Here is a 21295-nt window from a genome sequence, read left to right as displayed (position 1 = left end):
CCATAATGGGCCTACTAAAAGAGGCCCTCTGGTTCCCCGAAAGTTGAATTTTGGTTTGTGACTCCAAGGGGGCCGGTTGAGAAACACTGATTTACAGGGAGGTGACTGTTTTACTTCCTCCCAAACAGCATAGATATATAGCTACATACATATCCTCACGCTCGTAATCCAAAAAGGTTTGAAGGATGGCCGAGCGGTCAAGGTAATTTACTACTCTGGGGGACGCGGGATCGAATCCTGACGTGTTAAAAATTCCTAGGAAATTTTTCGGGGGCGATATGATATTAGTCCTCATCTCTCACTTGACCCATTCCATAATGGGCATGCTAAGATAGATCCTCTTAATGCCTACAGGGCGGGAAGAGTTTAAAAAAAAAAAAAAATCCAAAAAAGGGCGAGCAGCAGGCGAAAAGAGACTACAATTTAGAAACTATATTCCCAAACAGCGCCTCTTAATATTCTAACAATACAAATAAACTTGAATTTTTGTACGATAAATTAGAATCTAATTTTGCATAATTGTTTATAAAAATTCATCAATACAAGATTTTGTTTTAAATTTAAATTTCATACGTCGTGGATTCTAAACGTGAAAAAGTAAACAAAAAAAGTTTTAACGATTTTCTTAAAATGATACATTATATTATTTTTAAAGTATTTTATTTTACCTCTTAATTAATAAAATAAAATAAATATTATAATATTTGATTTAAAAATTAAAGTTGAAAATAAAAATTTTTTTTTAAATTTAAAACGAAAATAAGGTTTCTGTAGGTGGCGTTGTCATCAGCCGATGCCGAGTAAGCTGATTTGAAAGGAAGGAATCCTTTGGAAGAATAAAAAAATGTCTTCAGAAAGATATAGCTTTTCTTTGACTACTTTCAGGTAAATAAAGCAAAAGTTTATTTAGTAATGTATTTTAATGTGGTGATATCTTTTAATATTATATTTAAAAGCAATTTTTATAAATTTGCTGAATCATTACAACTTACATTCTAGAATCAGAAGTTTTAAAAATGAACAAATTATTTACTTTCTGTTGAAGATATTTGATTGTTGTTCATAAATCACGAATACATAAGCATGTAGACAATAATTCTATTAAATACCAAATATGCAATTGATTAATTCAAATATAGGCATTTATATTTAATAGAAATTATAGTTATGACTAATAATCATATTACGTTACAAGTTTATTGTTATATTTCATGAAATACCATTACAGAAACTGTAAAATAATATGAAAATGCAGCCAGTATCTTGTGAGATTTAGACATGATTTGATTTGATAGTACGAGACCTAGATAGAAAGAAGGCAGCATGCATGAACGAGTGTACCTTATGTGTTTTCTTGCCAAGATTATGTGTCGACTCTGAATCGGGGGTTTCCCATCCCCGTAACTAGACTCCTCTCTGTACAAGCAAAAAAGTCATAAGGAACCATACCTGTATATGCAACCCTTCACAAGATATTTGCTTCCAAAGACCAGTTTTTCTTGTGTACCGGTAAACTGCCTAGTCTCCGTGCTCTGTGTTGTCAAGGCTCACAATCACTTGCCTTGATCAATGCTCTGCATGTAGTTGTGCACTTTGGTGGTTTCTATCACTTGCACCTTGACATCCAGGTGGAGGAACGCCCCAGACTCCCTAAAACTATATAATATCAAATATTCCATGAATAGTCGAATGGGTTACTCAAATCTGGCATAGTTGTGTGGGCTAAGCTTAAACTGCGTGTCAGTGAGCCTTTGCAATGTTTCTGGACAAAAGATATAACAAAGCATAAACACTACTAGCTACTTCTTTAATATGGCTGCATCAATAGAACTTGAACTGAAATAAAAACACTGAAATCACACCATGCACAATATGTGGACGCCATTCCTCCCACCAAATCCCCGATCCCTACAACAAGAGAAAAAACTGCCTCATACACTGCACCCCCTGCCAAAACATGCACTTTTTTCTGAACTAATACGAATGATACCAAACATCCCACCCACCTTGAAATAACAATTTTGATAAGACGCGGTTACAAGAACAATGTCACCAATTAGTTAATCAAGAGGAAATGAACATATCTTGACAATAGATTGATTGAGCTGTTGACCGGATGCTAATTTGACTGTCACGAAGCATTCACAATTGTCCTTTCCGGGATGAAGTCCACAAACTCTTGCCATCTTCCATTCAGTGGGTGGCAGATTGTCGTCCTTGAGTAACACTAACTCACCAATCTTGATGTTCTCTCTTTTGGCTGCCCATTTAGGTTGTTGTTGTAGACTGCAAGATATTCACGTTTCCACTGTCTCCAGAAATGTTGCAACATCTGTTGGCCTAGCTGTCAGCGAGAAAGACGGTTGGATTTGATGCTAGTGAGATCTGGCTCAGGAATTGCTGAAAGGGAATCGCCAATAATGAAGTGTCCTGGTGTGAGAATTGTGAGATCATTAGGATCACTGCCAAGTGCTGAGTGGTCTGGAATTTAAACAGGCTTCAATTTGACATAACAGTGTTTCCATCTCTTCGTAAGTCAGCCAGTTGAGCCCAAGTATCCTTTTTAGATGGTATTTCACTGACCTTACTCCAGCCTCCCACAAACTTCCAAAGTGAGGGGCTGTACGGGGGCTGAAGTGCCATGAAATGCCTTCGTTGGCAAGCCAGTTGTATATCTCATTACTATGTTGCTTGGTTGAAATGCATTTGATGAATTTCTTGAGTTCTCGATCTGCTCTAATAAAATTGGTACCACAGTCACTGAATATATCAGAGCATTTTCCTCATCAAGCTACAAACTGCTTGAGAGCTGCCAAGAATGCATCTGTTGTCAATGCACTGAGATGAACAGCTTGAGTGACAAAACACACAAACACTGCTAAATATGACTTATATGAATGTTGACCTCAACCCTTGATGACACAAAGTTGAAAGGGGCCTGCAAAGTTGACTCCACACTTAAGGAAAGAACAAGCTGGATTCACACGCATTGGTGGTAAGTCACCCATAAGTTGTTGGGCTGTTTCTGCATGTTGTCTCACACACTGAATGCATCGTCTTATGTGATGTCGAATGGTGTCCTGGGCTCCAATAATCCAAAAATGTTGTTGTAAGTTTGACATCACTAATTGGAGACCGCCATGTAGTAATCTTTTATGCTCCATGTCTATGAGTAACTGTACAAGCTTGTTACGACGAGATAACAAGATGGGATGTGCTTGATCAGGAGTTATCTTCTCATATCTAAGTCGTCCGCCCACTTTGAGAATTCCATTGCAGTCAAGAAAGGGATGTAATTGTATTATTTTATTTTTGCTTGGAAGTGATTTGTTCTCCCTTAATGTCTCAATCTCTGGGCCAAAGTTGTTGTGCTGGGTCACCTTAACCCAATATAAGAGAGATGAATCTAGTTCTTGTTTTGATACGGGACCCACTTGACGTGCAGTAGCAGGGAGGCGACAATTGTTGATAAATCTGTGTATGAAAGCTGTCACTCTTTTTAGCTTAGATAATGATGCCTTTCTTCGAAAGAACATTCTTGAATATTACATATTGTAGGATTTGTATCTGGGAATTGAGTATCATGAAGTCAATGAGGGCCATGCCATGAAAGTGACTGGGACAGTAACTCAGTTGCTGAAATCCCTCTGGAAGCACAGTCTGCTGGATTTTCTTCACTACAAATATGGTGCCATTTAGCGTTGGGAATAGTAGTTTGAATTTCTGCAACTCGATTGGCAACAAATGTTTTCCAGCATTGTGGAGATGATGATAACCAAGAAAGTGTGATCATGGAATCTGACCAGGCATGAACCTTGGTGATTGGTATCCTTAGTGAGGATTGAACTGTTTTGATCAATATGGACAGAACTGCTCCACATAACTCCAGTCTGGGTAAACTGGTTGTTTTCAAGGGTGCAACTCTTGTTTTTGCAGCTATGAGATGGACTTGATTACCATTATTATTAGACATAGTCTTCAAATAAACTTCTTACTTATAATTAGATATTCAGTTTTTACATTAGTTTTGTTATACTGTACTAACAATAATTAATCGTTTTTCAGTCCTTCAGGAAAATTAGTGCAAATTGAATATGCCTTAGCAGCAGTTGCAGCTGGAGCACCTTCTGTAGGAATTAAAGGTAAATTCTACTCCACACTAAAAATAATTCTGATTTTATTCTACTAAGTCTTAAAATAACTCAAGTGTTGTAAGAAAATAAAATTTTATTGTTGATAGCATCATGTTATATACTATCAAATCTTCAAGCTAAAATTTCATTTTTAAGTCTCACAATTGGATAAATATAGCACTTATCATACAGGAAGGTGTCTAAAAGAGCAGCAAAACTAATTACAGAATTTTCATTGCAGAATGCATTTTAGATCAAGACTTCTCTTTAGCTGCTGATAGTCTGTTAAAATACTTATCCTGAGTAAAGTCACAAGGAAATTAAATAAATTTAGTATTATTAAATTAAAAGTTAAAAATTATTAAGTAAAAGTTGTCCTAAATTTATAAAATTGTGTGATTTAAGAAGTACAACAATCATTAGGACAAGAAGCTTTAAGCATTTCATTTTTAATTAAAAATGAAACTTTAGATAATAGATTTGATTTCAAAATTTAGTATTTGAATAATGTTGTTGTTATGCTCAATAAATGGTTTTCATGCATTTTGTCTAGAAGTAAGAATTATTAAATGCTTGCTAATCATTCTTTTCTTATTTAATCTAATTTTGTTTATTTAATAATACCATAATGTTTTAATTAATTTCTTGTTCTGATTTTCATTATAATTATAAAAAAATTTAGCTAATAATAATTTTTTATTTTTTTAATTTATAACTTATATATTTTTAACTAGTACTATAGATGTTAGGAAGGTCATTATTAACAGGACAATCATGGGTTTAATCAGGCTTGCAATTTCAGTGGTCAGGTGATAAGACAAGTCTCTCACTACCTGGCCACCCATTGCCACAATACGTAAAAAAGTTCTTGAGCATACAATTTGAACTTGAGTCAGTGTCTCAGAGCAGTTAATAATAATGTTATATTGATGATAATGGGTACAGAATATTTTTAGGACCCAAAATTTTGCACACAAATAAAACAAATATGAACAGATCAGTAATTTTTACTATGTAGTTTAGACAATTCAAATTAAATCATACAAATACTGTAATTACATAGGCCTAATAAATAACTTGCCACACAACACTCAATCAATAAATTAATGTACACAATTTTTTAAATTAAAAGATCCTTTAATTTAAGCACATGTTGTCATAGGATAGTATATACAGTTATAGACTTGTAATATGTTGATTAATAGAAATAAAATTGAAGTTAACATTACAAATAATTTACTTTAGCATACAATGCTAATTAATGGACTTTTTGATGTAAAAAAAATGCTAAATTTATTTATGATGGAGTCATACAGTTTTTTTTTAAATGCAACCATATTTTTATGATGATTTAAAACATATTTTGACATTAATATTTTTTATTTTATAATAAATCTACAAAAAATTATTTATTAAATCATCATTATTTTACTTTTCCAGCTGTTATGTATATAACATGGAAAAGTATTGTAATTGTGTCAAATTTTGACCTTCCAGGTTTTTTTGCAAATCTTGACATTTTGAGACCTCTGAACCTGAAAGTCAAAAAATTTCCACGATGTGCGTGTTTATGTTGGCATTTATTTTGTTTAATATCTCAGATTGGAGTAGAGATTAAGAAGCAAAATTTGACATGATAATTTGTTTATAAGATGCATTAACCATCAAAATGTATATTATTACATTTTGGTGGTTAATGGTCAAGAGGGTGGGGAGATAGAGGGGGTCATATGTAACACCTTGAGTGAGTTACACTTAATGAAAATCTTAATTGTTATTGGCATTTGCAATTTTTCAAAAAATTTATCTTTACCTTCAAAATTAAGCCTTTTACCTTTTTATAATAATTAATAATAATATATTTTTCAATAAAATCTTATAACAGATGGTGCTCACACAATTTTATTTTAAGTAATTACTAGTTGAAATAAATTCTAAAAAACTAAATAAAAAAATATGCATCTAGTAGATATAGATTTTATCCTAGGAAATTTTTTTACAAATGGAGAGCAAACTCTGGAGCAACATAACTTTTGGAAACTGGAGTCTGACAAAAGAGCATGTTGCAAATTTTCCTGGTGAAGCTGGGAAAATTATTCAACTTGTTGCTGAATTTTTTTAATAGTAAATTCTGAATTACTCATGTCCAAAACAGAAAGCTTTCATTTGTATGTATAGACATACAAACAGGTTATGACCATCTCATGGTAAAACAAACTGCAAATATGACTGTCATATATTCAACATTGTCAAATGCACTTTTGATATCTAGAAATACTAACAAAGACATAAATCTCTCTTCTTTCCTTGCTATAGAGCAGGGATGGGCAACCTTTTTCTATGTAAGGATCATATTTAAAACTTTTGAACTGACTCAGGCTGCACACAAGAGAAAAAAAGAAAATAAAATTGAGCAAATCACAATTATTTATTCATATATATGTTTATAAATTAACATAGGTATACTTAATTTGACTTGTCACTGATGTGAATGTAATACATTCAAAATATTTGGTTGAATATTAGTCACTGCTAGTTTTAAATTAGTTTTGATACAAGTCTGTTAGCCAATTTCTTGTTTCACTTTTTACTAAGTTGTAGAAAATAACATTAAATTTTTGCTGCATACTTTCTAAAGTCTGGAAATTCATGTATTTATTAATATTTTGTGCAATGTGGTCCACACAAAATATTAATGCGGCCTGGGGCCATGGGTTGCCCACCCCTGCTGTAGAGTATCAGACAATTTAGCAAGGGCATCTTCTGCAGAATGGTGGGGCACGAAACTACATTGATCCTTGCTCAGAAACTTTCCATGAAGTGAAACTTTCTTTAAATAAAAAAGTATGGGAAATGGCAATTCACAATACAGTAATACCCCGAACTTACGCGATAGGTGGGACCAAGCGATTACTGCGTAAGTCGGGGTATAATTTCGCATATAAATACATACAAATTATTTTTAATTGGGGCCGGAGACTAAAGAAAACAACAATTTAGAAAAAAATGTTTAATAAAGTCTTAGATAACACATATGTATAACATTATATTATTAAAATCATAAACCGAAGTTATTTTGATGTAGAAAGCTTCATAAAATCTAACAAATTCATCTGATGGCTCAAAGAATTTTCTCTCCCTCAAAATTTCCTCGTAGCATGCTAATAATTTTTTTATTTCTCATTTTGTAGAAGAAATGCGCTCTTCATTGGAGTCTATATTTTCTAAAATTTGTAACCACTTTTCAATTGAACTCAGGCCTTTTGTCATGTTTTCACAGCTTCGAGAATTTTTTCTTTACCTTTTATAATTGTTCTGACCGTCGATTTCAGGTAGATCAAACTTCTTTGCCAATTCACAAATTTTCATTTTTGTATTGAAGTCTTTAATAATGTTATCTTTACATTCCAAAGATAAAGTGTTTTTTTTCTTGTTTGATGCAGAAGAATCAGTTCTACTTCGTTTGGGTGACATAGTAGAGTCTCTCAAGTCTCCGTAGATATAACAAACACAGGAATAAATAACACAAAATAAATTGTAGCTATGTGTCGATTCCGCACAACACGTTCGAACATGTAAGCTGAACAATAGTGTGGAGGGAGTGAGTAATCAAGAGTTGCGTGATGCTCAAATAAAAAAACGAATCAACGAGATTTGAAAATCGTGTAACTCTGGGTTTGCATAAGTCAGGGTAGCATAAGTCGAGGTATTACTGTACAACTATTTGATGGAATGCATTATGATACTGTACATAACCTAGAATATGCCTATACTTAGATATATAAAGTATAGTGTATTTAAAATGGATATTCTTAAAACTTTAACCCATACAACAGACCTGTTAACTTCACCAAAAATTGACAAGGACTCTTACTTGATTTTTCTGACATTCAAACAGGAGGTCAAGGGAACCAAAAAATTTGATAATGCTCTGAATCTGAAAATAAGCTCTTGCACCCCCTTAAAAAATGTGTGTTTATTTGTTGTACGAGGGTTTTACCCAATTTTTGAACCGTGTTAGAGTGAATTCATGCTATAGAAGTGCTGTGTTATATGGGGGTTACCTGTAAATATTAGTGAGGTTGAGGCCAAAGTTTTAAACGCGAAAACATGTACGTCGGACGTTCAGCGCCACTTTCCTGTAAGCCTAGAAGTTTGACAATGGCGTTTGGAATGTCGAGCATGATTCCACTGACTTTCCAAACACCATTGTCAAATTTCTAGGCTTACAGGAAAGTGGCGCTGAACGTCTGACGTACACGTTTTCGCATTTAAAACTTCGGCCTCAACCTCACTATTGTTAAAAATCTCGTTTACATTCTTATTCAAGGTATGTGAACACGTTTCAACTAGTTTCTGTACTGCACATGACAATGTGACTACATTAACTGATGTACTGATGACTGATGACAAGCACGATGTGCTGAGAGACGGTAGAGTAGAGAGTGTAGAAGTGAGACATTAGAGAGTGAAGAAGTGGGGGTGCTGTGCTGCTGGTTACCATGGTTTGTAGAGAACACGTTCGCCTCGTTCGTTTTGTTTTCTTTTTTTGAAATTTCTCTCGCACCCCTGGAAATGCTCTCTCCACCTCCAAGGGTGCGTACACCCCAGGTTAAGAACCACTGGTCTAAAACTAGCCTCAAAGCAGTCTTGCTGAATAATGGAAATGTATTTGCATCTCTTCCTATGGGACATTCTGTTCATATGGGAGAATACTATACTGACTTGACTATGATTCTTGAGAAAATCAAATATCGATCATCAATGGATGGTTTGTGGAGATTTCAAAATACTAACCATGTTGTTGGGTCAGCAGGGAGGTTATACAAAATATCCTTGCTTTCTTTGTTTATGGGATAGTAGAGTGAGACAGCTGCACTGGACAAAAACTGAATGGCCACCACAAGACAGTTTAACCCCTGGCAAGAAAAATTTCATCAATACAACATTGGTTCCCCCAGAAAAAGTGTTATTACCACCTCTTCATATTAAATTGGGGCTCATAAAGCAATTTGTCAAATCACTGCCAAGAGATGGAACACACACATCTGAAACAATCCCCAAGTTCCCAAAAATGTCTGAAGCCAAGTTAAGAGGGAGTTTTCACTGGCTCCGACATAAGAAAACTTTTATCTGATCCCTTCTTTTTGGAAACAATGGGAGAAAAAGAAAAAGAAGCATGAGACACTTTCAAGAATCTAGTGCATAAGTTTTTGGGGAATACTAAGGACCCTGACTACAAAACCATTGTACAATGCATGCTGATAGCGTATGAAGCTCAAGGATGCAAGATAAGCTTAAAAGTTCATTTCTTACACTCCCATATTGACTATTTTCCCGAAAACTTGGGAGCCTACAGTGAAGAACAGGGTAAAAGGTTTCACCAGGATGTCTGTGATATCGAGAGACATTACCAAGGAAAATGGGATTGTCAATATGTTAGCTCACTACTGTTGGATGCTCAATCAAGAAACCAGGGAAGGAAATCGGAAACAAGTTCGGAGAAGCATCAAAGAGAAGAAAAGGTTTCATAAGAAAAAAGAGTAGACCTAAAATTGTGTATAAATGTCAGAAACAATTTTTTGATTAGTTGCAAGAAAATATAATATATTTAATTCATTGTAATAAATAAGAGTTTTTATCAAAAATTTGTTTTTATTTTGCAAAACACCTATATGTGACGGGTTGTTACAGAAGTCATTTTTAGAATCTCCAATCTTTAAAACATGTAATTCAGCAAAATTATCCCATACAGCTGGAAAAAAATTTTTTTTGCAGACCTGTGTTAGTTTTTAAAAAAATTTAAATGTCAATAACATTAAAATTTTCATTTATTTTGACCCCACTCAAGATATGACCTATAACCTTCACTACCTTCCTACACCATTGATCTTTAATTACCAAATTTAATAGCATCAATAGCCCATATCTAGAAATAACCCCACCAAGTTTTAAATATTTTGATTCATCTAGTCCTGAGATATAATGCAAAATAGATGCCAGCACATGCACACCCATTCACATACAAATTTGTAAGGGTTTTTTACATTTTTTGAACTTATTGAGAAATGCAAAAGATCCAAAAGGAGATTGAAATTTGACCAATCATCATACTTTTCCTATGTTGTTTATATTTTCTACTGCAAATTTCTCTAAAACTGCTTTAATTCCTCTCAAACTTTGTTTGTACAATTGGACATATTCTGCATCCCTAATAATATATTTTCTTGGTTAGTGTTATTTAGTTGATTGTTGTTTAATATATTAAACAATAAAATTATATTATTAATTATTATATTAGATATCACACCATCTACTTTAATTTTCTAATACACTAAACATTATAAATCATTATTCTATTGCATTATGTTTTACAATAAAAATTAAAATATTTTTTAAAAATTTGACACAATATTTTGTCCAAGATGTTCTTATGTCAATAAAAATCAACAAATTATGAGAAATTTTGTTTTTATTATCAGTTATCTTTAATTAGTTAGATTGAAAGATAAAAAAACAAATTGTAATAAACATATAATACTATTTAAATCTTAAAAATTTTTGAAATTATATTTAATTTAGAAAGAAAACATAGTATTCATTAGATATTTAGGCACATAGTATTTGCTTTAAATAGTTTAATGATATATGCTGTATAATAATAATTTGAGTATTATTTAGCTGTAATAGCCTAATAAGGAAATTAACTGTTCATTAGGCTTTAATTTGAAAAAATTGTAGACCTGTAAATTCCCACTGTCATTTGTCTGTCTGTTCTTCCTTAATCTCAAGAACAGTTAGAGAGATGAAAGTCGAGACCTGATATGGACTGGACCGGAAAGCTTAGGGCCAGGAGGCCCCAATTATCTATATATGAAGTTTCAGTTTGCACTGGAAGTCATGTTATTTCAATTCAAAAATTTTTCCCTGAAAGTAATTACAGGGTGACAATAATTAACCCGTACAAAGTTTGTAGCAATGCTGCACCTGAACTTTTTTACTGTCACCAATTTACATACTATTGTTTAATTCTCCATGATTTCCTGCCCGTGTAGATGTACTTTCGATGTAATAAGGGTTAGTTCTTTATTTTTTTTAATGGTGTCAAACAAATGTTGTGCAATTTTGGAGCTATTGCGGCAAGGAAAGCATCAATGTGAAATTGTTCGTCTGCTCGGTGTTCCAAAAATGACAGTCTCAGATGCAGTTCGGCGATTCAAGGAGCTTGGCCACAATGGTGACCGTCCCGGACGTGGAAGAAAGCGCACTGTCAACACGTCTAGGAACCGCAAGATCATCACAAAGCGAGTTGACTGACATGCGAAGGTCTCCATGAGAAAAATTGCTCGTGAGATCAGAATCAATCGCAAATCGGTGCGGTTAATGGCGAAAAAGGAACTCGTACTCAAGCCCTACAAGTTCCAAAAGGTTCAGCTCCTCACCGATGAAAACAAGTGCGTGAGACTCCAAAGATCCTGTTAACTCAAGCGTCGGGCCGCAGGTCGACAATGGGAGTGCATTCTCTTCACAGACGAGAAGCTTTTCTCCGTACAACCATCAAAACGACAGGAACTGGTCCGCAGGGGCTCCTGGACGCTCAGCCGTCATCGAACATCACAAAATCCAATGTCAGTCATGGTTTGGGGTGGAATTTGTGCGAGCGGCAAGACACTCCTTGTTTTCGTCGATCAAGGGGCCAAAATTAATCAAGATGTGTAACACCGTGACATTCTCGAGGCTGTGGTACTTCTGTGGGCTCAGCAGCATTTTGGCAGTGCGAAATGGACGTTTCAGCAGGACTCGGCGCCGACACGCAGGGCGAAGAAGACTCAGGAGTGTGCAAGGCTCATTTTCCCGATTTCATCTCGTCTGCGGAATGGCCACCGTACTCGCCGAATCTGAACCCAATGGACTACAGTGTGTGGTCCATTTTGGATACCAGGGCCTGTTCTAAGCTGCCATGAAAGTTTGGAGACGCTGAAGCAATCCTTGCGCTGGGAGTGAGACAAACTGTCTCCAGAAGAGCACGGCCCATCGCTGAGAATTTTAAAACACGTTTGGGGCTCTGCATCAAATCAAAAGGAGGCCACTTTGAAACTGGCTGAATATCTGATTAATACGTAAAGTATTGTCACTGTTATATGCTGCTGTTTTGCTAATTTTCATTTTTTTAATAAATTTACAATATAAAAAACTTGTACGGGTTAATTATTGTCACCCTGTAGATAGATAACTGGAATAACTCTTACTAACAAGAAAAGTATGGTGTAGACGGGCAAGACACTAATAATTTGAGGTGGAGAGCATATATTTTAAATTAAATAAATAAAAAATATGATTAAGCAAACAATTATTTATTGTGACAATGTCACAATAATTGCTCATTTAATATTTGAAGTATTTTTTTTTATATGATGTGATTGAAATTATTTTTTCACAAAAGAATTAAATTTCTTATATTTTCATTTAGTTCATTAATTATAACTATTTTATAAAAATAATTAAGAGAGAATTCTTTTGATAAATATATATTAAAATTTTTCTTGCAGCTGCTAATGGAGTTGTGTTAGCTACTGAAAAAAAGCATAAATCTGTTTTATATGAAGAACACAGCATTTATAAAATTGAAATGGTAACTAATCATATTGGCATGGTTTACAGTGGAATGGGACCTGACTACAGAGTATTAGTTACACAAGCTAGGAAGATTGCCCAACAATATTTGATGATGTATGATGAACCAATACCTACAGCTCAATTAGTTCAAAAAGTTGCTTATATTATGCAAGAATACACACAATCAGGGTAAAAAATTTTTTATCTATTGATGTAAAATTAATAAATTTAGATTTTATTGATATAATAAAATACAGTCAAACCTTGCTTTAAGAACAAAATTTTGAACTCATTTGTTCTTGTTGCCAAACAAACTACCTTGCAGAGCCAGCCACAGATGGTTAACTTCCTATATTTTCTATGTTAAAGAAAGACGACAACTTGACCAATCAACAACAGAACTACTGATTCAGAAATTAGTGGCACAGAGACTGCCTTGTGTTACAATACAAATCTATGACGACTATGCTATTAAAATTAATAAAAACCACATTAATTGACATTCATGTAATATAAATGGAATTCAAGAATTAGTGTTTAAATATGCTTAAGCAAAATTAAATGACAAGAGTTTAATATATTATTATATATTATAATAATTAACACTGGCCTTTACACTAAAATTAAAAATAAAATTAAAATTGAAATCAAATCAATCAAAACATAATATTTGGGAATGTGTGGATAAAGTACTTGTTATTGGTCTTGATTAATTTGGTTACATTTCAAGCAGGCAGTCAGAGTTTTGGTTGGCAGTGAGGGAACATTTTGCTTCTAATATATATACAGAATAAATAAAATAATATTATATATAATGCTTATATATTTATATTGCTTTTATAGGCATTTTTATGTATGAAATACAGCTTTAAAAAAAATTTTGTATTGGGGTCGGAAACTGATTAATCCATTTTATATTGTTTTTTATGAGAAAATTTGTTTTAGTTTTTAGAACAACTTTTAGGAACGAATTATGTTTAGAACTCAAGGTTTGACTTATTCTGACTAACATTAGTTTGAAATTCAATTACTGACAGCATTTCCATTCACACACACATTTATTTTATTAATGCCAAATTGTCTGAAATTGACAAAACTATATACTGATTTCATATAATGATTATTGTAATTTTTAGGATTTTAAAATTTATTTAGTTATAGGTGTTAATATGAGGGTATTAGATCTTAAAAGATTAAATAGAGAGTATCAATAACATCTTGTGACCATTTAAGATTTTTACATATCTATGAATTGTTTTGTTTTCTAAATCAGTTTGATATTTATAATTTCCAATAACATTTCAAAAACACACTAAATAATACTTTTGCAGATATTTCCAAAAATTAAGAAATTTAAAAGTTATCATAGATTATATTTTTCTATTCTATTATGTCACAGACACTGAAGTAGAGGTTCACAATCAGTTTTATTTACTAATTCTTCTCAATACAAAATAAGAATAAATTAATATAGGAATTACCATGTTTTATAGCATATAAGATGCTTTCATTTTATTTTTATTGTAGTGTATAGAAGTGGATTTAGTGTTTTGTATTATTACTAATGCTACAGATATATTCTATTTACTCCTATTATTTTCTCCATGACTATAATGAGTTTTAATTACAAATCCATAAACAAAAACATCTGCTCTCATCTTCTGATGTAAATTTGCTAAGCCAAACTTTTTTGCTTCATTTGCTTATTAGAAGCCAAGATTGTTGAAATTATTTATAATCTTAGTACACACTGAATAAAAGATGACAAATTTACTAAATATACTTATTTCACTCAGATAATATTTAATTAATTTAATAAATTTGTAATTACTAATTTTCTATTTTATTGTTTCAGTGGTGTAAGACCCTTTGGTGTTTCTCTATTAGTAGCAGGCTGGGATGATACAAAACCATTCTTATTTCAATGTGATCCATCGGTAAGTGTACTTATTTCATAATATAATGTTTTATAATAAAATATATCATGTTGATTGTAATAATTAAAAATATTTTAAAATTTAGTTATTTATTATTTACTTATGATTTTGTCACATACAAAAACTATAACTAACATTGATATACCTTTAAAACAAGAAATAACTACCATCTATTGGTGTTAGTTAAACAATTTGTATTATAAAACGTCAACACAGGCACTTTCAACATTTTATCAATATCATTTTCAGGCAAAGAACGTAACTTTGGAACATTATGATAAATTTAAAAAAAAAGCATTGTTAAATGTTCAAAATACAAATTTTGAACATTTAACAAGTTGTGTTAAAAACTAACATAAGCATGAGAATGGTGTGTGCAAAGAGGTAAATTGATATATTTCATACTAATTTATCTCTTTAAATAACAAAAATTACAAACAACAAAAATTTATAAAATAACTATAAAAATTAGATGGGAAAGCCAAGAATTTGAGTATCACTTTTTAAAAATTTGGGTGTTTAATATTTATTTTGCCATGGTATTACTTATTTGCCATAATTCTAAATTTACTAATGGCATGTAAATTTTTATCTTATTATTTTATATAATTTTTATTCTTATTTCATACTAATTTATCTCGATATTTTAAATTTATGTTCTTTGTATGAAGATGATATTGATAAAATGTTGAAAGTGCTTGCATTGATGTTATAATAAAAACTGTTTAATCCTGAGAGACGGTAGTTATTTCTTGTTTTAATAAATAATATTTTGGTATAGTAATCTAATCATTTTTATAATTGATATATTTATAATACAGGGTGGGTGGAAAGTATATAGCATTGAGAAATTGCTATAACTTTTATATTTCTAATGCAAAGATGTTGAAAATTATTTGATATGTATTTTATTAAATGAAAGTATGAATGCATACCTTAAAATTCAATATAAGCACCAGTGTCATCCACCAATGACACACATTCTTTGATTATGATTTGAATGGACAGCCACATCTCTGTCTGCAACCAAAACTGTGGTCATTAGCTTTAAATGACAATTTTTGATTATTTCTGGACAGATTGACATGACATCTTTTACTATATGCCACCATCTCTACACACAACCATTAATTTCCATACCTCAGCATGTAAAAATTTGTGCTCACTCTTAAACAGACAAGTGATCAGCTATCTTTTTTTGCCACTGTGCATGCAGCCTATCTCAGTCACTGCCCATTACCAATGTAGGAATTATAAAATTCCATTGATTGATGTATATGAATGCATAACTTAAATTTCATTATTACTACAAAAATTATAGTAATTTCTCAATGTCTGGTTACTTTCCACCTACCCTATACATTTAAAATTCAAAATTAAATTCTTACTCCATAATGCCTTTGAAGTTCTTTCTGCAGTTACACATTTTTACCATCATTCATACTGTTTATCAATTAGATGTTTTGACACCTAATTGATAAGCAATATGAATTCTGGTTAATTTCATTGAGTTATAACAATGTTTTTTAAATTACAAGATTTTCTTGTACCTTACCATTGATTATTCTTTATTAAATTTTTTAATGTACATACTAATATTATTTGTATGATAAATTATTATTAATTGATCACAGATGTGAAGTATCGTGAAACAACATGAAACTCTGGGATTGGATCACCAAAAACATTCGAGGACAGAGCTTCTACCATAAATATAATAAACAAACCAAATTTTTATAGTCTTTTATAATCTTTAAAATCTAGGTTGTTTTGGGTTCTAATTAGGATAATGTTTTAAATTCAGAATTAATTCCTAATTATTAGGCAGCCATTTTGTGCTAACATTAACTTTCTTGTCTTTATGCCAAATTTCATAATTTAATTAACTAAAAAATTTGCTTCATTATAGCCTAAAAAAATTCAGCTTTTAGATATGTTTGGTAATTGGGAGCTAATTGTATACAGAATAAAGCATGATCAATGTTTAATTTTAAAAATGTATACAAAAACAATAATAATATTATTGTCATTTTTGATTTTACAATTCCAAATATTTTATTTTAGGGTGCTTATTTTGCTTGGAAAGCAACAGCTATGGGAAAAAATCATGTTAATGGAAAAACATTTTTAGAAAAAAGGTAAAATTATATAAATCAAGATTAGTTAAGTTTTCAATTAACACAATCTCTGGTTTTAATTAAAAATTTAGATATAATGAAGAATTAGAATTGGAGGATGCCGTACACACTGCCATTCTGACACTCAAAGAAGGATTTGAAGGTCAAATGACAGCAGATAACATCGAAATCGGAATTTGCAACGAGAGTGGTTTTAGGAGGTTGCAGACATCAGAAGTGAGAGATTACCTGGCCAACATTGGTTAAAATTTGGTTGATGACTCAAAAGGGAAAAAATCAATGATAACTGTTGATATTTAGTTTTTTTTTTTAATTTTATTTTAATAATAAAATTTTCTTTATTTTAAAATATACTGAATTTAAACTCTAAAAATTTATTAAAATCTCAATAAAATGTTTTGGAATAATAATAGTAATAATAATGTATTCATTTAGATTATACAAAACAATAAGAAAACTATATCATTTCAATATTTGAATTTAAAAGAATCACAAAAATTTGAAAAATATATTTAAAAATAGATAGTTCTATTATTATTTTGTTTACTAACTTATAAATTGATTGAAAGGACGTAAATAAAATTTGGTTTTCCACTTTTAAATTTTATCGAAAAAGCTGTTTTATATAACACTAGCTGACCCGGCCACGCGTTGTTGTGGCTCAAAATGTATCTATTATAAATGTATAACATTTCCCCGTGGGGTGAATTTCAAAAAATCCCTTCTTAGTGTACAGTACATTCTCTTGACGTACCCTATTAAAACGCAATCAAAAACGCGTCTAAAATAGTATAATAAAAGCAGAGTTCTTCACAGTAAGCCTTAATCCTGTCCCTCTCCCCGCTGGGGAATATCGAAAAATTCCTTTTTAGTGGATATCCTTTAGTTTATATTGATGTAACCTATTAAGACGCAATTAAAAACGCAAAAAACCGCATGTAAAATAATATAAAGAAGCCGAGTTCTTCACGGTAAGCCTTAATTCCGTCCATCTCTCTCCAGTGGGGGGAATTTCGACATGTATATTATATAAAAACACGTGCGTATTCGAATGCAACGTGGTGTCAAAATTTCAAAGGAATCGGTAGGAACAAACGAACGTTATATTTTATTTATATAGATAGATAGAAAATGATCTGCTTTAGTCCAGTCTCACAGAAAAGCAAACTTAAGTCGTTGGAAGTTAGCGCCATCTGTTGGACATGAAAGGCTTAATCCATACATAAATATATTTTTGAAAGGGGGGAAATGGTGGTCTTCACATATGCCACAAACCGTCGCGGGAGTGTATTAAACAACTTCCCGAAGTTTCGTGGCAATCGGATAAATGGTATGGTAATGCATGAAGGACAAACACACACACAGACAGACATACATTCGTTTTTATATACAGGGTGGGCCAGCGAAAACGAAACGGCAGAGTGTTCGTGTTCGTCCAAGCAAAGCGCTCGGACAGGTCGATCTTTTGCTCGAGGGGACATCTTTTGCAATAAAGTTTTTGCGATTCTGAATACAACAGACAACAAAAAATTTTAAAAACTCATTTATTTTGTATTAACTAAACAAACATTTATTTCGAAAAAAATGTTTGTTTAGTTAATATTCAGAATCGCAAAAACTTTATTGCAAAAGATGTCCCCTCGAGCAAAAGATCGACCTGTCCGAGCGCTTTGCTTGGACGAACACGAACACTCTGCCGTTTCGTTTTCGCTGGCCCACCCTGTATATAGATTATGGGTACTAAGAGACCATTTATTCATGTTTGTCATGAATTTGGCCAGGTTCAGTCTCGGATTCTTTTCAGTTTCCATTTGTTTTCAAAATGATTTGTATTTAAATCCGAAGGTGCAAGCGACAACAAAAGTAAATTGGTGTCAACTGTCGATGACCCGGAAATAACGTCACGTCATCCTACCTGACAAAGAGAACTCTAGATACTGTCAGTCGAACGTAACAGTTAAATTACAATTGTGGTTTCTATTTCGATAAATAACGTCTCTAATCGCAATATATAACGCTCGTTGATAGTAACGATTTTCGATATTTATTTTAGGGAGATAATCTGAAAATATATGAGAGAATTTTTAAAAAATCCAGCAACGAGTTGCTTCACTTTCTTAGCAACATTTAAAATTTTGGTGCCATCTGTTATGGTATTTAATTTTAAAAACTATATTTTTAATTATTATAAAGTGGCAAAAAGCTTAATTTTGGAAGTCGGGATGGGTTTATAAAAAATTGTAAATGCTAATAAGTAATCATATTGGGTCACATTGGCATGCGAGCCGAACTGCTATCAAAGAATACCAATTATTGTTCGTATTGTATCATGTCACACAAAACTAAGTTAGAATGTCATTGTTTGAAAAGATTTAGTTTGCATTCCTCAATATTTTTCCTCTAACATAAGGGCATTTTTAAGAGATCAAGAAAATTTTATTTATTAAATAATTGATATTTCTTAGATTAATGCCGAGGGGGGATGACTTTATGGGAAAATAGTCTCTTTTTAACTGTTACAAACGAAAAAAAAAACCTGAAAACTCCACGTGGCCAACCTGTTGGCGAGGCGTGACGTGACTTTAACTCTCTAAAGACCGCCAGTGACCGAGTAGATAATGTTTAATATATGCAATGATTTCCGAAATGGAAATTCCCCGAACGATATCTCCATTCCATATTTCGGTCATTTCCATGTCAAAATATTAGTAACGATGGAAAACATGAATAAGTTTTCTCTGATAAAGATAAAAATAACGAAAGTAAGCTTTATAGAAAAATTGCACAATATCTCTAGATTTATTCGGCTTCCCAGAATAAAGAGTGATCTAAAAGACGTTTCTACTTTCTACATAAATATACTAAATAAACCAACGACGAATTACTCAACTTTTCGGCAACATTTAAAATTTTGCTGGCGCCATCTGTTAACAATATGGAAAGTTTAAGGTCGATGGACGAGTTGTTAAGGTTGACAGCTTACCGCTCTTGAGGACCCAGGGTCGAAAAATTCTCGGGAGTGAATATCAATACAAGAGTTTGTCAGAAGCATTTTATTTCAGGTAAGCAATAACATTTGATTACTAGTTGTTGATAAATGATTAGATAAACTTTTGCGTATCAGTGTGTACAAGCTGGTTGCATAAATCTCTTAATACCGACAAAATAAAGTTAAATAATTTTAACAACCGCAGAATTTAGTTTGAATGGATAATAATTGTGTTCTACCTTTAATTTTCTCTGTAATAAATATACAGCAGAGTTAATATTACAGCGTTAAGCCAAGATCACTTAGCAGATGAAATGAGCAAATTAGAAATGATCGCAATATATAATCGCTTGAACCAGTTGTCCTTTCAGTCTAACTTACATAAATAAATAAAAGTGTAAACCAATATAATTTTCATTGTTCATTTACAAAAAAGCACGATAATTTGAAGAGCAACATTAACATTTCTTTAAGATGTTACTTTTTACAATGCATTTTTTTACATAGTAACATTCAAGTTGTTCCTGACAAATTCTTATTTATTATTTATATATAACATGCCACAATGGTAAGTTCTTTTTAATAATAATATATTAAAAAGTTTTTTTTTACCCCGAAGGAAAACCTTTCTCATTTTATGACGAGTCATCAACAGACTAGGTGCCAACATTATACATGGGATGTGAGAGTGGTCAAAACCAGAGTCAATAGATATACCGGTCCTCTAATGCTGGAAGTGGCGTAATAAGTATTTCTGCCACTTCGAGCGCATCAATCGCTTCACGGCGTAAGTTTGGTTCGAGCATAGTGAGAGTCAGCTGTAAACATTCGAAATTCTTTTAATACATGAATTGTTTTTAACTCAGATATTGTTTTTGTCTTTTTTTAAAAGACTAGTTATAATTCGGTTTTGAACATCATTTATTTGTACTGTAAATGTCGTTAATATTTATATTTCTATTAACTCTCACTTTCACGATTTTAGACTAAATTGACTAAATTAGACTGTTTTTTGCTTACAATTCGTGTTCAAAGGATAAGAAAAGGTGGTCAAAAAATTTATTTAAAAGTTATTTTATTTCGCTATTTTGATATTTTTTATCGAAATTTCTTTAGCGAAACATTGAGTAACGTAAAAAACGGAATATTTTTCATCCTAACGTTCGACAGATTAGAATTTGTTATATTCTTATTGGCCGCCGCCATCTCGAAATTTAAAGTTCGCTAGCAATTAAAAGTTATTTTTTTTTTTGTTTATTTTCATATTTCTTGTAGAAATTTCTGTAGCGTAACGTAAGAAACGAAATATGTTTTATCGTAACGTTCGACAGGTTAGTATTTGTGACATTTTTAATGGCCGCCGCTATCTTGAAATAGAAAGTTCGCTTGAAATTAAATAACGACACAACGTTTTGTTTATTGTTTGTACTCGTTTTGTTGCAAGGTCTATAAACACAAGGTCAAGACACGATACGATGATGC

The 21295-nt window shown here is 32.1% G+C and overlaps 1 protein-coding gene across 1 annotated transcript; it reads left to right on the top strand.

Annotated features, from left to right (window-relative positions):
• The first annotated feature begins 754 nt into the window (after nucleotides 1-754).
• Prosalpha2 (proteasome alpha2 subunit) lies at nucleotides 755-17173 on the top strand. The gene is made up of 6 exons (XM_067282383.1): nucleotides 755-885; nucleotides 4066-4142; nucleotides 12683-12938; nucleotides 14605-14686; nucleotides 16751-16824; nucleotides 16896-17173. Exons 1-6 carry the CDS (start codon nucleotides 845-847, stop codon nucleotides 17068-17070), a joined length of 705 nt encoding a protein of 234 aa, XP_067138484.1. The 5' UTR covers nucleotides 755-844; the 3' UTR covers nucleotides 17071-17173.
• The last annotated feature ends 4122 nt before the right edge of the window (nucleotides 17174-21295 follow it).

Source organism: Centruroides vittatus, unplaced genomic scaffold (genome assembly GCF_030686945.1).
Source record: "Centruroides vittatus isolate TY-2023 unplaced genomic scaffold, ASM3068694v2 contig_955, whole genome shotgun sequence".
In the NCBI taxonomy this organism is placed as follows: Eukaryota; Metazoa; Arthropoda; class Arachnida; order Scorpiones; family Buthidae; genus Centruroides; species Centruroides vittatus.
The sequence above is the reverse complement of the archived record's forward strand: the minus strand, read 5'-3'. Positions and strand labels throughout refer to the sequence as shown.

Excerpts from the sequence above, each read along its gene's own strand:
- Prosalpha2 (XM_067282383.1), top strand. The coding sequence starts at position 845 with ATGTCTTCAGAAAGATATAGCTTTTCTTTGACTACTTTCAG. Across the intron at positions 4,143-12,682 it reads ACCTTCTGTAGGAATTAAAG|CTGCTAATGGAGTTGTGTTA; the intron begins GTAAATTCTACT and ends TTTTTCTTGCAG. Across the intron at positions 16,825-16,895 it reads AAAACATTTTTAGAAAAAAG|ATATAATGAAGAATTAGAAT; the intron begins GTAAAATTATAT and ends TTAAAAATTTAG.